Source organism: Quercus lobata, chromosome 10 (assembly GCF_001633185.2).
Source record: "Quercus lobata isolate SW786 chromosome 10, ValleyOak3.0 Primary Assembly, whole genome shotgun sequence".
Taxonomy (NCBI): Eukaryota; Viridiplantae; Streptophyta; class Magnoliopsida; order Fagales; family Fagaceae; genus Quercus; species Quercus lobata.
The window spans coordinates 27,269,069-27,286,213 of NC_044913.1; the positions used below are offsets into that span (position 1 = coordinate 27,269,069).

At 33.4% G+C, this 17,145-nt stretch overlaps 1 protein-coding gene and 1 long non-coding RNA gene across 3 annotated transcripts; both read left to right on the top strand.

Annotated features, from left to right (window-relative positions):
* Positions 1-334: 334 nt before the first annotated feature.
* LOC115962498 lies at positions 335-2,680 on the top strand. The gene is made up of 4 exons (XR_004085443.1): positions 335-455; positions 795-831; positions 2,366-2,499; positions 2,598-2,680. It is a non-coding gene; the product is annotated as an uncharacterized LOC115962498 (long non-coding RNA).
* Positions 2,681-5,317: 2,637 nt separating this feature from the next.
* Positions 5,318-15,363, top strand: LOC115965608 (protein DETOXIFICATION 16-like). Of its 2 annotated transcripts, XM_031084870.1 has the most exons (8): positions 5,318-5,726; positions 8,452-8,996; positions 9,079-9,165; positions 12,462-12,518; positions 13,655-13,893; positions 14,829-14,947; positions 15,059-15,145; positions 15,256-15,363. In XM_031084870.1, the coding sequence occupies exons 1-8, from the start codon at positions 5,526-5,528 to the stop codon at positions 15,328-15,330; spliced, it is 1,410 nt and encodes a 469-aa protein (XP_030940730.1). In that variant the 5' UTR covers positions 5,318-5,525; the 3' UTR covers positions 15,331-15,363. The 2 variants fall into 2 exon arrangements, with proteins under 2 accessions (XP_030940730.1, XP_030940731.1); XM_031084871.1 differs by lacking the exon at positions 15,256-15,363 and having other exon boundaries at positions 15,031-15,120.
* The last annotated feature ends 1,782 nt before the right edge of the window (positions 15,364-17,145 follow it).

Below are 17,145 nucleotides of genomic sequence, written 5' to 3' on the forward strand. Positions count from 1 at the left end.
TATATATATAAAACCGAAGCTTTTGGAGCTTCCACATTTTTCCACATCAGCATTATTTAAAAAAATAAAATTATTATAAAAAAAATCTGTTTTCCTGACCCTTTTCTTAAAACATATTTTTGTTTGTTAAAACCCTTTTCTGACCCAATAACTATTTCTCCAAAAACATACCCGATAAAACCTATTTCTCAGTCTTTGTCTCTCCCTCAAACGCAAACGTATCTCGCTCTGTCGTTCCCCCCACTCCTCTTCTACCTGTGGCTCTGCTACCCCAGACAGATTCTATTCTAAAAAAAAAAAAAAAAAAAAAAAAAAAAAAAAAAAAAACAGAACCGCCGCATCCAGAAAGAAAAACACAGAACCGCGAAACGTCGAGACAGAGATAGCAATTTGATTTTGAGGGTCCTTCACCATTCTCTTTGATTTTCGGGTTGTGGCCTACTTCCTCTCAAAAAGTAATTCTCCTCTGCCCATAAACACCGCTGCTGATGGGTTCCTACTCTTTCTCTGATAAAAAAAATTCCTCCACCGATGGGTTCCCATTCTTTCTCTGATTTTTTTTTTTAAAAAAAAAAAACAAATCTAAAAGGTAAATTAGATTTGTTATACGTTTTCAAATTTTACAATTTCAGTTGGCTTTGGTTCTAGATTTAAATTCAGAAATTAGGGCTTAGAAAATAGGATTCTGATGTGACTGATTAAATGTTTTCTTTTATATATATATATATATATATATATATATTTTTTTTTTTTAATTCATCTCTTTGGATTTAAATCATTCAATTTCTTTGTAGAGATGAAGTGGAATACTCTAATTTCATCACAGCAAAGGTAGTAATTTCTTTTTCTAATATTCTCTTCAATTATGGTTTGTTGTCAATTTAGGAATTTTAGTTCATACCCCTTTTCCTCTCTAAACGGGCATAATCCAAAGAACCCAACGACATCGCAAATCGTCTTCTAGAACAAATCGATCTTCCTTTTATTCAAAACATACAAAGTCTTCCATATGTTATTCAAAATCCAATTTTGTTTGACAAATTCACCAGCTTTCTTGCTTTTTCTCTCTGTAATTCTCTCTTTCTCATGTTTTTGCTAGTATAATGGTTGAGAGAATGATGTAAGAATCGGTATCCTTTGTGAAAATAAGCCAACCCTAAGTGTTTGACAAAATGACCCAGAGAAATTAGAATCAATGAAAATTAAAGGTTTGGTAAAAAATTTATGTCTGTTTTGTTAAAATCCTCCCCATCACCCTAAGTGTTTGACAGAATGTCTCAATGAAGTTGAAATCTTTTTTTTTCTTACCATGTTGTAACAATGAAATTCATTCTCATTTAAAGTTGCTGCAAAATATGTTTGTATGGCATTGTTACCGTATTGTTGGAATTAGAGATAAGTCAGACTTCATCTATTTGTTTTTTCCATACTCTATTCCTATTTTATGGAGGATTTTTGGATTGAACTTTCAGCTTTAGCTCATGATTTTTGTAGCAATCATCAAATGTTTTATTTATAGCCCAATTTAATAGGTGTCTCTTTTCTTATCTTTGGGTTGCTACTGACGGCTATAATAAATTCTTGGACTTGGATATGTGACTTTTTGTTATAATAATACACTTATTGGTATTTGATGCAAGTTTCCTAAAATTTATGTTGGTTGAAACTTGGATTCTTATTGTTGTTAATTGTTCTGCTGATAGGTAGCACTTTGATTTCTTGGAAGGATTGCAAAAATATGTCTTTAACTTAATGGAATTCCCCATGGGATGTAATGATAGTGTTGGGCAGTTAGGGAAACACCACTTTTGAAATTTAAAAGGGGTATGAACTAAAATTTAAAGAATTTTTTCTTTTAAAAATTCTATCATACTCTACATTGTTATACTTATCCCTTTTTCATCGCAGGTGAATTTTAGTTCTTTTAAACTTAATCATGTCACTATAATTTTCAAGTTTTGTTTTCCCTCTTATCTGTTATGTTATTCGTAAGGGGGAGTGAAATTGAGGAATTCTGTCGATTTGATCTACTTTTGGTTTTTTGGGTTGTTATGGTTGAATGGTTGGCCTTTGGTTCAACGCCCTTAAAAAGGGGTTTTTAGCAAATTTTTAATTGTGTAGTTTCGGTATTTGATGTCCTCCACCATAAGAATTCTCAGTTTATGCTCTATTTGTATTAACATGAGACCTTTATTATTATTATTATTTTATTTTTTTGGGGATTTAATTAAAGTTTCTAGGTTATCTCAAGCTTTGGTTTCATGTTTAGTCTCTATTTATTTTGTATTTTAGTTTGACCGAATCTTCTTTAATAGTAGCATCTTGATTTTTGAGGGGTTTTATTTGATTCTTTGTTTGGTTGCAGACCCCAGCTTCTTTTCCAATTTCCTCCTTCAGTAACCCATGGATTATTTTCTGCTTTCTGTTATGCACAGCGAAAGACCAAATCTATATAGTTTAGAAGCTGTCTGCAAATTCCAGCAATAGCAAAGTGAAAAGGTAGAGCTATTTAAGATAGAAATTATGAGAAAATTTTACTAATGATAGAAGATTTTCTGTTGTGATTATTTAATGCAAATTGTTGGTATGGGTTGCAGGGAAAAGAAAGCTATGAGTAATGGACACAGACATGAGTTATTAGAATACTAAACAATTGTATCTTTTTGGTGATTTGCTATTGGTAATTCTTTTCTTCACAATCATGCTATTGTTTTTTTTTTTTTAATTTTTAATTTTTATAATAACAAACATTTATAACTAAGGCATTGAAATATTTTGTGCACACTATGTGTTTGAGAAAATGCCTTGCTTACTCTTGCATTAGTTTGTAGCCACTTTATGGTTCTACTAAATAGCCAATGTACTTAATCAGTAGATTTGATTTCAATTGCCAGATTTTCAATTGATATAGAAATAATGGAAGGATGGATTGTTGTTCTTTTAAAAAAAATTTTATAATGAAAGCCTTATGGTCAAAGCGCAATTTGTCAACGTTACTTTCAACTTTCAAGCATTCAAATTTAGATAGGTGCTTGGTAGAACTTTGTTTCTAAGGTAATTAATTCAATGCATTGAATAGTCTTTTTTCTTAATTTCTTTTTCCAAATAATACAATAGCTTGGTATTCAAACTGATATTTTCAATGCTTCGTTCTTTGCTCTCTTTTTATTTTGAAAAAGTTTTTCCTGGGCTGAATGAGTTGTCCTCTATTAAGGTTACAACTGAGACATTATATAGCACTTACATCAATTCAAATGCCTACGTAAAGCTTTACATGAATCATTCTTCTTTTTTCCTTGCTTTAGCCTCTTTTTCTATTTGCTAAGATAGAGTAAATTTGTGGTTTGTTGACAGTACTTGCTGCATGCAATGAGAATTACTATAGTTCACAATCAAATGAGTTTTACCATAGTCAACAAATGAGTTTCTTTTGGAACATCTGACTCCTCTTGCCAACAGTTTGAAGCCATGTCATATCATGTACAACAATGAAGATGACAATGGGAGAGATATTTTCCAAAGATTATATTGAAATTTTATTGTTTAATAGATTGTGCTGATTTTTTTTTCGACCCAATTCTTTTTATGTAAATAATTATATTAGAGGGTACTTGTGTCTGTTTTGTATTCTGTATTTGATTGAATTGTAGTTTAGATGAGTCTTTGGGTTTGGAACAGGATATCGAGTTCATACATAACCCATTTTGGTCCTTAATTGTATTGTGGAAAAATTTATTGCAGAGAGATGATTAGAGTCAAAATAATTATGCTGCTACGACAATTCTTATAATTCTTTTCAATTAGAGTATGAAATTGAAATTTTGAAATTTTTTTGCCTGTTTGTTGTTGGTGCTTCTAACTATCAGAAAATTTCATTTATTGTTGTTTTCGTTATCAACCTGTTCTATTGCCAGGCTTACCAAAAAACACTTTTTAAAGTTTTTTTTTTTCAATTTGTTGGAAATATTGATTAATTCTTAAGATTTAATTCTTCATTTTATTTTAAACTTAAGTTTGATTTCTATTTTTCATTAAGTAATTTAATGTTTCATCTTTATACAAAATAGTTTTCCCGTGCATCGCACGGGTTAGCGACTAGTATTCTAATTATGCTAAAGGCTCTTGTAACTTAATTGACAACTCCCCATATAAAGTGCTTGGGAGTCTGAAGGTCAAGGAAGAGGGTTAACAATTTTAAATCACAATTTTGTCAAAAATCTTATAGCATACACTTTTTTTTAGTAGAGACATATATTTATGATTCAAATTCTCCACTCTCTTAACTAATGTATCAAAAAACAAAAACAAAATGTTAGTGCTTGAACATTTTTTCGGTTAATGTTCTTATATCAGCGTTATTTAGTACTGCTATATATATGGAAGGCCCTTTAAAACCATGCATATTAGTGCTCGAACTATAATTGGAGCCAGTCCAAACCGATCAGATAAACTCTAAATATATAGAACAGCATGCATGATGTGGTATGACGAGGACAATCTGTAAATGTTTCAGAATTCCATGTATATATCACTCAAATGTGTCTCGAATCTGATTGTTTTTCGGTGTTATGGAATCTGGGTAAGGTATGCCTTTAACTTTTCTGTCGTATACTGCAACCTAGCTATATATGGCAGCATGCACTATCTGCGGACATGCATGCACTACTGCAATCTACTTCCTGATCTTCATTGTTGGATGAACTAAAAATTTTTGCAGCCAACATCTTTTTTAAGTTGGTGCATTAGTCACGTATTGAGATCCGTACATCATTGGTTAGTCATGTACTGAGATTCGTACATTGAATGGAGAGATTGCCATTGCAATATAAATCCAATTGGATATTGGGGTAAGGGTTCAATTGTAGGTTGATATTGGGTACTAAAATTCCTTTTACTTGTAACCGCTTGTGATTGATAATAATGGATTCTCGGGAGTAGTGACCTTAAATTCACCCGGTAGGGTTTTGTCTCGATGGTTTTCTCTATTCGTAAACAAATCACCTGTGTCAAACTTATTTTCCGCTGCATTAACTTAGATGGTGATTTGTTTGTATTATCACACTATTGCTTGTTAAATTGACTTAATTAATTAACTTGGATAATTAATTCATTAATTTGCCAAATGGGTTTTTGGCCTATCACAGGATATATAGCCTTATCTCTATTTTCAAGTCATGAAAACGCATTATTGGCATGGTTGCCACTTGCCATAATGCATCAATGACATGTTTAGAGCATGAATGACATGTTTAGAGCATGTAGAATTCGTATATAATGACCCCAAGAAATGATCATACCTTATCTGATCAGAATGCTTTCCCCAAAGTTCTATGATCATCCGAAGTTTTTTATGAAATTCAGGAAAATCGAAAAAAGACACATAAAAAACAAACTGAATGTTTTATAATATAAAAAATGAAAAATTAATTTGTTGCGGATCATAACATAGTTGGCCCCACTGGTTATATATATATATGGTAGCTAGCAACAGTAGGAACATTAGAGAGAGAGTGTAGCTAAAAAGCATGAGGGCCATTAAGAGAAAGGAAATTGTGGAAGAAGTGAAGAAACAGCTATGGCTAGCAGGGCCTCTTTTTTCTGTTGGTCTATTGTTTTACAGTATACAGGCGATTTCTGTGATGTTTGTGGGTCATCTTGGCGAGTTGGCTCTCTCTGGTGCTTCATTAGCAACTTCCTTTGCATCAGTCACTGGTTTTAACTTGTTGGTGAGTTGGGTTCCTCTTAGTTTGTCCATTTATTCGAGTTTAGATTCTTAAAACAACAGTCATACATGTTTGATATACATATATATATATATATATATATTATCCCCAGCAGATTTGAGCAATGTTGTGTTTGAACAAAATTTAAATATAAAAAACTAACTTTCATGTGTTGTTACCATTTGTTATCATATGTTTAAGCTGTCATTTGGGTAAGCATCAAAAGCCAGCAATCCCTACCTTCACATTGCCCTGTCTGGTATCTTTTACTGGCCAGCGAAGGGTACGAGAAACCCAGCTCCCTAGCCTTTCTTAGTCCCATTTATAACTAGCTTGAACCGACAGGTATCTAAGAACAAGAGAAAATGAGAGGGAAAATTCCAAGCTCTTATGAAGATATCATTATTATTGTTGTCTCATTCGCCTGTCCGTTAGAAATGCCACATAGAACTTGGATATCCCATGTACACAAACTTTGAATGGATCGATCGCCCTTGGAAATCATTTTTTTAATGTTTCGTTTTGTTGTTACGATGTTTTCCGTTGGCTAAGATTTTGTATCCTGGCCAACACAGAAAAATGTGAAAGGCATAAATAGAACAATCCGAGTAATGCAAGGGACACGATCGTGACCCCTCTTATATCTCAATTCCTATCCTGTTTGCGTGTCAATTTTTAATTCGATTTTAGTATTTTTCACATGGGGCTCCATTATATGTACTTAAAGATGTTGAAATCCAAGTAAGAGTTAGCATGCAAGCAAAGTGTGAATTTGTACGTGAAAAAAATGTGTGTACCTAAGTATTACCCCAAAAATCCTCTATCTTTTATTTTCTCCGATTTTCATATATATGATTTTCTCTATTTTAATCTTTGTTTATTTATCACACTTTCTATGTGTGATTTTTCCACCTTGATCTTTAATCTATATATATATATATATATATATATAAAACCGAAGTCGTAGAAGCTCCCATAATTTTCCACATTATCATTATTTTTAAAATATCAACATTATAAAACAAAAATTCTGATTTTAATAACTATTTCTCCCCGATACTCCTCCTTCCTTATAAAAACCCGATCAACTCTTTTTCCTCCCATCTTCCTCTATATACAAGCGCAGCACAATCCAAAACCAAACCAAAAAAAGTAAACGTAAGCACAAAACCAAAGCACAGACGGATAGACCCAAACCAAAAGTCTCTCCAAAAAAAAACCAAAATAATCCCATCTCCCATCTCCCTCTTCATCATCTTCCTCCTTATTCCATCCACCCAGAAACTCCATTAAAACACCTTTGAAATTCCAACCATCCAGAAACTCTATTAAAACACCTCTGAAATTCCAACCACCCAGAAACACCCACTAATAGCAAAACCCATGGCCATTCATGGCTACCCACGACCCCACGGCTACCCACGGCCACCCACGACCCCACACTGAGTTGAAGCCATCCACGCTAGTCTGAAGCCACCCACGCCGATATGAAGCCACCCACTCCGATCTGGAGCCACCCATGCCGATCTGAAGCCCACCCACGCAAAGCCGATCTTGAGAAGAGAGAGGCTTCACCGTGAGCCGTGAGAGGAAGAGAGTAGAGAGTGTGAGAGAAAGAGATGAGAAAAAAAGAAAAAAGAAGAAGAAGAAGAGAGAGGTCAGAGGAGTCTAAAGTGAGAGGAAGAGAGAAGGGTAGAGCCATAGAGAGAACGCAGAACAGAGACAGAGAGAAACAGTGAGAGAGGGATGACATTTATAACACCATCACATGCCTTATCATTCACAAAACTGCCATTACATCATTTTATAAAAATATTTCTTTTAAATAAATAATCAGATAATCATTTTTAAATATTTTAGCTTAACAATAACAGTAAATAAATTTCAACATAAAAAAGTAGTAAACAAATGACTTTATTTCAATTTAGGGAAAAAAAAAACTTATTTCAGTCCAAAAATAGTAGAAGTAATAACCATATTATTATTGTCTAAAGTCTAACTGAAATGTACAAAAAAAATTGCATAGGTGATAACTTAAACTCTTCATTCAATTTTTTATTTTATTTTTTTATTTTTTTTATTTAAGTAATAGCTTAAATTCTTCATTTATTATTGAATTTTTTTCATAATCAATAGTTTTCTCGTGTATCACACGGTTAGCGACTAGTTATTTTATAAGGAAACGAGACATGTGATTTTTATCAAAAAAAATAGCACATGGGATTCTTATTAAAGTATAATTTTTTTGTGCTATGAGGATGCATTTGTGTCCAAAAGTTGTTAATGGGTGGATAATTATTGAACGCTGGGGAATACAGATACTCAGTCCCACCTCGATCGAGTCTTTAAATTTTGTAGTCACTCCAACGACTATGTAGGACACACCATCCCATTAAATAAATATATATAAAAAAAAGAGTAGGATACTATATATCAACAAAAAAACCATTCATTACCACGTGTCTTTTGGAAATGGTTTGATGCTATCAATTTCCTCTTCTCCTATTATTTTTGCAATTTTTTTTTTTTCAGAAACAGGTAATTTAGATCTAATAAAATGAAATGTGGAGATATTAAGTCCTTAGAGATCAAGGCCCACATGTCAACATTTTCATGTTCTTTGTTATGACTATATGGCTCCATAATTGCAAAAAATTCATAATAATGTTTTATATCTTCTAATGCATATTATATTTACAAAATTAAAATGTTCTTGTTGTTGGATCAGATGGGATTGGGTTGTGCATTGGATACATTATGTGGCCAATCATTTGGAGCAATGCAGTTTCACATGCTAGGCATACACACCCAAAGGGCTATGTTTATTCTTTTACTGACTAGCGCATTTCTTTCTGTCATTTGGGCAAACACAAAACCAATTCTAATTGTAATGCACCAAAATTCCGAGATATCAAAAGAAGCTGGAGTATATGCCACTTTCATGATCCCATGTCTGTTTGCTTATGGCCTTCTTCAGTGCCTAATAAAATTCCTACAAACCCAAAACATTGTCTTCCCAATGGTTCTGAGCACTGGAATTTCAGCTTTAATACACATCCCTGTGTGTTGGATTTTGGTATTTAAATCTGGGCTTGGAAGTAAAGGAGCTGCCATAGCAAACTCTATATCATGCTGGATAAATGTTTTATTGATGGCACTCTACATCAAGTTCTCTTCTTCGTGCAAAGAAACTTGGACTGGCTTTTCGAAAGAGGCGTTGCACAATCTGGCTGAGTTCCTTAAAATAGCCATTCCTTCAGCTCTTATGCTTTGGTAAATTACTCACCCTAAATTGAATGTGAGTTCCAGAGTAATTCCTTTTAACTGAATTGTTCATTCCAATGATTTTGAACAGCCTGAAAGTGTGGTCGTTTGAACTGATAATTTTTCTCTCTGGGCTTCTTCCTAATCCACAATTACAGACTTCAGTGCTTTCTATCTGGTTAGTCTTACAATCTTGAACATTTCTTGTCTTAATTTTCTTTTACATCTTAGTTTTTCATTTTCATTTTTGGGTTATATAAACTGCAATTTTGGTCCCTATGTCATGTTTCCACCGCCTTGACAAATGTTGACGTGACTCTTTTTTTTTTTTTGGTGGCTTGTGTAATTTTTTGTAGTCGTCAGTTTCAAAATTAGTACTTGTGCAAACACGTGATTACCGAATTAACTTAGGTGTTAAGACCCCAATTTTTTACTATTTTTAAAAATTATAGATATAACTTATCAATAAGAATTGTTAATCTCTCTCTCTCTCTCTCTCTCTCTCTCTCTCTCTCTCTCTCTCTCTCTCTCTCTATATATATATATTGTTAGAGATATATTAGACATATTAACTTAATGTAATAAGCTCAAGCCCATTCTTGCTCGTACTAGTAGTCTAGGGTTTAGTCACCTTTGTATACTTATGTTAAGATTCATTGTAACACAGGTTATTGTACTATACTCTTACATAATAAAGATGTAGCCCTTAAGATTTTCCTTCATGAATGTAAGCCGACAAAGCCGAACCATGTAACCCTCGTATTCTTGGTGTTCCTATTCTATACTTCCCCTTCCGCATCCACTTTAGAATATTCAACAAAATATAACACATCGCATTACTAATATATTTAATATGGTATCAGAGCCAAACTTTGTTCTTGGCATTAAACAAACATCTCTACACAGCAAAGAAATTTCCCATGTGCACACAAATTAACCTTCCATCCCGGCGACTTGCCTTGCTACCTCTCGGATCTAGACTCCACGTAATCATGCAGCCACTGTTGCTCACACTCATATCTAAGATCCACAAGAAAAGCAATCTATGCCTCCTCTTTCAGATCCGTGCAAATCAAGCCTTTGCTTGACGAAACCAACCATACAGACGTGCTCCTCGGCCTCTCGGGAGAAAAATCCAAAAGTCCAGCCACCATCTGCTGCTTCATGAGCTTCCACGCGCAGACAAAGTCCCCAGATCTTTCTCCCACATGCCGCCACGATTTCCTTATGTGTAGCTTATCTATTGGACGCACATGCCGTCCTATCGGCCATGTCGACCATCGATTTGCCTATGGAAGAAATTTGGTGACCATCTGTTGAAGTACGCGCCTCAATGCGCCGTATGATTTTTGGACTCTCTACCACATGCCGGTGGACTCCTCACGCACTACCACGTGCTGAAGAACTACTGCTGATTTGGCTTGATGTCATCTAATGACGCCATCTAGCCACGTCAACGACACACAAGCCTTAGCCACATCAACGACACACAAGCCTTAGCCACGTCAGCACCATGAATGACATCAGCGCCTTTACAGTCCGATTCGTGACCCGACCCAAAAACCCAGAATGGACCCGGACAGTGTAGCCTGTTGATTGACTTTGACCTGTTGACCGTGCTTGATTGTTGACTTTTTCTATCAGTTGACTTTGACTTTTGGTACCATTGACCAAAATGTCAAAATTTCTGAAAGGGTCTATCTTGCTTAGTTTTTCACATTAGATTCCAATTTTGGACTCTATTTCTTCATTTGAAGCTCCTAATTTGGTCAATTGGCAAATTTTTCATCATGGTTTCTTCAAAGGCATTCTTCAGGGTAGGCATCTTCAAGGAATCTTCTCATGCTTATCTAACCTCAAGCCTTTATTAAGCTTCCGCCTTGAGTTTGAGGGAGAGTGTTAAAGATATATTAGACATATTAGCCCAGTATAATAGGCTCAAGCCCAGTACTATTGCTTGTACTAGTAGTCTAGGGTTAAGTCGCCTATATATACTCATGTTAGGGTTTATTGTAATATAGGTTATTATTATACTACACCCTTACATAATAAAAATGTAACCCTTAAGAGTTTCCTCTGTGGATGTAGGCTGGCAAAGCTGAACCACATAACCCTCATATTCTTGGTGTTCTTATTTTATACTTCCCTTCCATATCTGCTTTAGCATATACAACATAGTATAATATATCGCATTACTGTTATATTTAACATATGTAAAATAATGATATAAGATTGGAGAGTGTTCATTCGTAAAATGAATAAAGTGAAAATTCAAGACCTAGAATTTTCTAAGTGAAAATTTGAAATTCAGGTCTTTCGATCGGTTGAATCTTTTGCTCGACCGATAGAAATGATGAGGAAAATAATTCTGGATTTTCTGACTGATTCAATTGGTGTTTGATTCTTGTTCGATTGATCAAAAAAAGCCTTTGATTGATGCTAGATTCCTCTCGATCAATCAAGATTCGTGAAAATTGAATTTCTGCAGAATTTTTTGATAACGGTTCTGAACGTTTGAAAATGTTTTAAGCCTTGTGAACGGTTTTATGAAACATTTTAACTTTACATACGTGCCTTTTAAGGGTTATAACTCTGGGTATAAATAGTGGTTCATGTTCACTTTATAACTAATTCTTTTTCTCCCTCAAATAGTTTCTAAGAAACACAAGAAATCTGGTGGGTATTCTACAAAATTGTTATTTATAAAACCCAATAAACCTGGTTGTATCATGAGAACAAATTTTTAAAAGTTCTTTAGCAACTTGCATATAAGGGCAAATATTGTCTAAGGATAACATTCAATTGTGCCTCTAAGTCAATCATAATTTCATTTTGTTCTTTCATCATTACTCCTTGATTTGGTGAAATTCTCAACACACACACACATATATATGAATTAACATGTCATGAGATAGCATCTTAAATTAGAAAGGAAAATTTGTAGTTTACATTGTATTATCAATGTAAAATGTAAGATTTATATTGATAATACAATATAAACTTATAATTACTCAATTAGTAATTGTGCAGACATGTAACCATGTTAAGGACCACAATTTTTTCTTCTCCCTTTTTACTATTTTCTAAAATTCTAAATTGCCATATTTTTATATATTCTAATTTTATGAGATTAGTATGTGGCCAGTGTGTCAAAAACATTCAAACGAAAGGTGTATCTTCATATATATATATATAATAAGGTTAACATTGAGATGTTTAATTAAAGCAATTGCTAGTTTATGTAAGCAGTTAAAATCTGACACATAATTTATTTTTTCGTTAATAATTTGATAGTTGAGGGAGAGAAGATTTGAATCCTGAATTTCTCTTTTGAAAAAATTAGGAAATATGAACCAATTAAGCGCTCTTGACATGATCTACAACGCACATAATTAAATCATACTTTGACCTTTTATTTCATTTATGTGCTCAATTAGTACTTTTATTAACTAATAAACCAATTTTTATTTTCAGCCAAAACACATTTGGACTGTTGTGGACGATCCCTTTTGGACTCGGGGCTGCAGTGAGGTACGTTATGCAGACTAAATCATGCATAAGGGCAAGTTATGGAAACTTCATTTAAGTGTGTTTGAGAATAGCTTATTTGTTGTGTGAAATAAAGTTAAGAACTAACTTATTTTCAAAAAAATAAAAGACTGATTATCTGCACAAAAAAAAAAAAAAAAAAATCTAAAAACAAATAATAATAATAATAATGTCAAACGCACTCTCATAGAGTTTTGTATTGAAGCAAAGAAAGAGTTTGGTTGAAATGTTTATAAATATCGCACGCTTGTTATATTTCTTTATATAGTTATAACACTAAGTGCCTATCAATTAGTTCCAAGAAAGCGCCCGTTCGCGTCAAGAATAGAGGTTTTTGATGTAGTTGCTTGTAGTTTTCCTGGCCACTAAGCCACCTGCCTCGTTGGTGAAACATTTCTTTATGTTCCAATAATATCAACCTTAATTCAACCTAGCAAATACTTTCATCAATATTTACCAAAAAAAAAAAACTTTCATCAATTTTTCCATTAGTTTTATACATATAGAGAAAGCAATGTTCAAGCCCATCTCCTGGCCCACTAAAGCTCCAGTGTCCAACTCTTGTCCTCTTAACCATTTTTTTTTTTTTTTTTTTGTAACTCTTGTCTCCAACTTTGGCGGCCCAAGCTTTGGAAAGAGATAAAGTTGGGCCTTGGAAAGAGATAAGAGTTAGACCCTCCTCCTCCTCTCAACTTTTGTTGGTCATAAAACCTAAAGTTACATATTAAATACTTTGAAATCTAGTGAAGACTATATGTGAGAATACAAATGTGGCATAGTTCATCCTATCCAATTTTTTTTTCACCAACCAAACCATAGTATATTCATAGCATTTCAAAAGGGGACTTGATTGTCTCACTTCTTTTATACACTCTCTATACACATCATATATCATCAAGTTTTAAATATTTAAATTTCTTTAAAAATGTGAATACCTAATCTTGATTTTGTGTATATTGTATATATATAGTATACATCAGCAAGTGTGAATTGTGAAAAGCTTGGCTTGACTTTCGAAATTTACAACTTTCCTACTGAGCCTGAGAATGAGCTTATAAAATCATTAAATATAGAACAATGATTTCTACTTGATCTAACTCCATTTGTTTGATCTATAGCATCCGGGTTTCAAATGAATTGGGGGCAGGGAAACCAAAAGCAGCAAGATTAGCCGTAAGGGTTGTCCTAGTCATGGCCATCACCGAGGGAATGTTAGTTGGATTGCTCATGATACTATTACGTAACATCTGGGGCCATGTTTATAGCCATGAACAAGAGGTGGTTAAATATGTAGCGGTCATGATGCCAATTGTTGCTCTTTCAAGCTTCCTAGATGGGTTACAGGGTGTAATTTCAGGTTTGTTTCTTCAAATTCCAATGTTTTAGTCGAGTTTATGTTAAATTTTGATTTATGCTCATTGATATAAAAAAATAAAACCAAACAAAAAAACAAATAAAGAACAAGATTCGAGTGAGTGATAGCTCACTGAAAATTTCACTCTTTGTGGTGTCACATGTTTGTAGTTCTAACACCACCTTCCTATCTCCTACTATCTACCAATCTCCAAAAAAAAAATATATATATATATATATATATATCTCTGAAAGTATCATATTATTGTATTAAATACTAAGGCATCAAATGAATAGGATTCAAGTTATTAACTATTATTCTTTTCTTTTCTTTTTAAAATAATTTGATAGTTACAATAGGAAAAATAAATTTTGAACCATGAATATCTCCACTAAAACACTAGGAAGCAGTAGTTAAACTACAAGACTCTTGGTAAATTTCTAGTATTGAACTACAAGACTATTGACAATGATCATTCTTCTTAGTTCCCTAAAAATTTAAAGAACCAAAGTTTCAAATAGTAATTTACAATGACTTTCCCTCAAAAAAAAAAAAAAAAAAAAAATTACGACTTAATTTGACATTGATTAGCTGTTAAAGAAATTTTCCTTCCTAATTAAAGATAAAAATAAAATAAAATAAAATAAATCTTTTTTAGGAGATAAAATCTTTGGAGAAAAACCCTTTTCATTTACTAATTCTAAATGCATTCCAAAGTTAATCAATATGTTATGAGAAACACACAAAATCTCTAGCAAAAAATTTCATACTTGTTGATATGACAGATTGTTAGTAATAAATAAACAAAAATAATACTAGTGGTTGGCAAATGAAAACTAATAAAAATTTGGCAACTCAATAGTTATGAAAAATGTTGTGATATTATTTGTATATGCAGCATTGCTCATGTGTTATTATTTCTTATGGTCCACAAACAGGCGTTGCAAGAGGTTGTGGTTGGCAGAAGATAGCTGCATATGTCAATCTTGGATCTTTTTATCTTGTAGGCGCTCCTTGTGCTGTCTTATTTGCTTTTTTCTTCCACATGAAAGGAAAGGTAAAGTTGCTTCTGTCTCGCTTCTGCTTATGTTGTTTGTCATCTTCGAACGATTGCAAATAATTATTAGTTATTTCACGTAGGCTTTGTAATCGAATATGTTTCGAACAGGGGCTCTGGCTGGGGCTTATATGTGCATTAATTGTGCAAGTGATATTCTTTCTTATCATTACCATAAACTCTAATTGGGAAAAGGAAGTAAGGCATTCTATATTCCTTTTTATATATTTCGGTCACTCTTTTTTTTTTTTTTTTCCCTCTCTTCAAACGTTTATTGCAACTCACGATCTTTTTCTCTTGCTTTTTAGGCAGAAAAGGCGGCGGAAAGAGTCAACGACTCCAAGAATCCAAGTGGAGAAGACTTCGAGAGACCAAAATGTTAAGCCTATTGCGGATAGGTGGTGCATTTTATTATTATGATTGTAATGCTGACAGCACTAGCATTATAAAAACCCCCTATTGCTATTTTACCATCCAACCAGCAAATAATCAGCATTACCCCGATTGCTATTTCTTTTTCTTTTTTTAAGCACTGTGAACAGTTGGTTGTGATTAGGCATAGCAATTTTCATCCAAATCTATGAACCCATCTATTACCCACCTAATTTGGATAAGTTTTAACCCAATTCATTGAAATATTTGGGTTAAATGGGTAAAAATCTATTAGGTTATTTAATTATGTGGGTCTTAATGAATAAACTCACTACCACCCATTAAAACCCATCTAAAATTTAAATAAACAACAGAAAATCTAAATTTCTAGAAAATGATTGAAATACCACTAAAACTTAAAAAATAACCAAAATATCCCCATGAAACTTTAAAAATGACCAAGATACCCCCTAAATTTAAAAGATTACCAAAACACTTTTGAAACATATAAAATGACCAAAATAACCCCTGAAACCTAAAAATTACCAAAATACCCAATAAACGTAAAAAATGACTGAAATACCTCTAAAACCAATAAAATTACAAAAATACCCCCCCCAAAACCTAAAAAGTTACCCAAATACCCCCTAAACCTAAAAAATGTTCGAAATACACCCAAAAACCTAAAAAATTACCAAAATACCCCCAAAACCTAAAATGTTACCGAAATAACCCCAAAACCTAAAAAATGATCAAAATACCCTGAAACCAAAAAAACTACCAAAATACCCCCAAAACCTAATAATTACCAAAATGCCTCTGAAACCTATAAATTTACTGAAATAACCCAAAATATAAAAATTACCAAAATACCCCTAAAACCTAAATGATGACAGAAATGTCCTCGTAACCTAAAAAATTACCAAAATACCCTTAGAATTTAAACAATGACCAAAATAACCCCAAAACCTTAAAAATTACCAAAATTCCCTCAAAACCTATAAAATGACTAAAATACACTTATAACCTTTGTAGTGGGCCTTTTTTGCAATGTTGGGCTGGGCTGCCTCTTGCAGTATTTGGCTCAAATGTTCTGAGTAAGGGAGTCGGGACCGGTCCAATTGTAACTCACTTTGGTTCAGCTTGTGCATAAACTATGCCCCGTTCGTCAGAGTTTAATCACAGACCCATGGCAGGCAGAACTACTGTTAGTAAGTTATGGTAGGCAGATATAATAAAGATGATATAAGAAATACAATTACTATTTTTAGCTACAATAAATAAAAGTGAGCAACAAAAGGCTCTTTGTACACAGAATAAGCTAAGTGAAGGATAAAAAGAGTTAGAAAATCAAAGCGTTAGTCTGCCACGCCAAGTAATACACGGGGTTGAAACCAAGAAGGGAAAAACCGTTCCCTCAACGCGAGTAATCTCAGAGAAGAAATTAATTGCTTTGAGAGAACGGGCCTAAATGGTCCATGCCCAAATACAGATCTTTTGCCTTTTATGGAGAGCAAGGCTATTGAGGGAGAGAGGAGATCAACCTATTGGTACATGCCTGCCATTCTAAATTCTCTTTTTTTTTTTTTTTTTCTCTCATTACTTCTTACTTTTCTTTTCTTTTGTTTTTACTTTCTTTCCTTCTCCATGCTTGCTTCTAGGTTATGGTTTCTTTCTTTTCCCTGAAATTCCTATTACTGTGATTTTTCGAATCCCCTTCTCAGTGCACAGCAAGGGGTCCTTTATAGAGCCTGCTGTGACTGATATTTACTGTTTTAGCCCTTAACTGTCTTTGTCTAGTGTGGGTGTCCTTGCCGACCACTTAC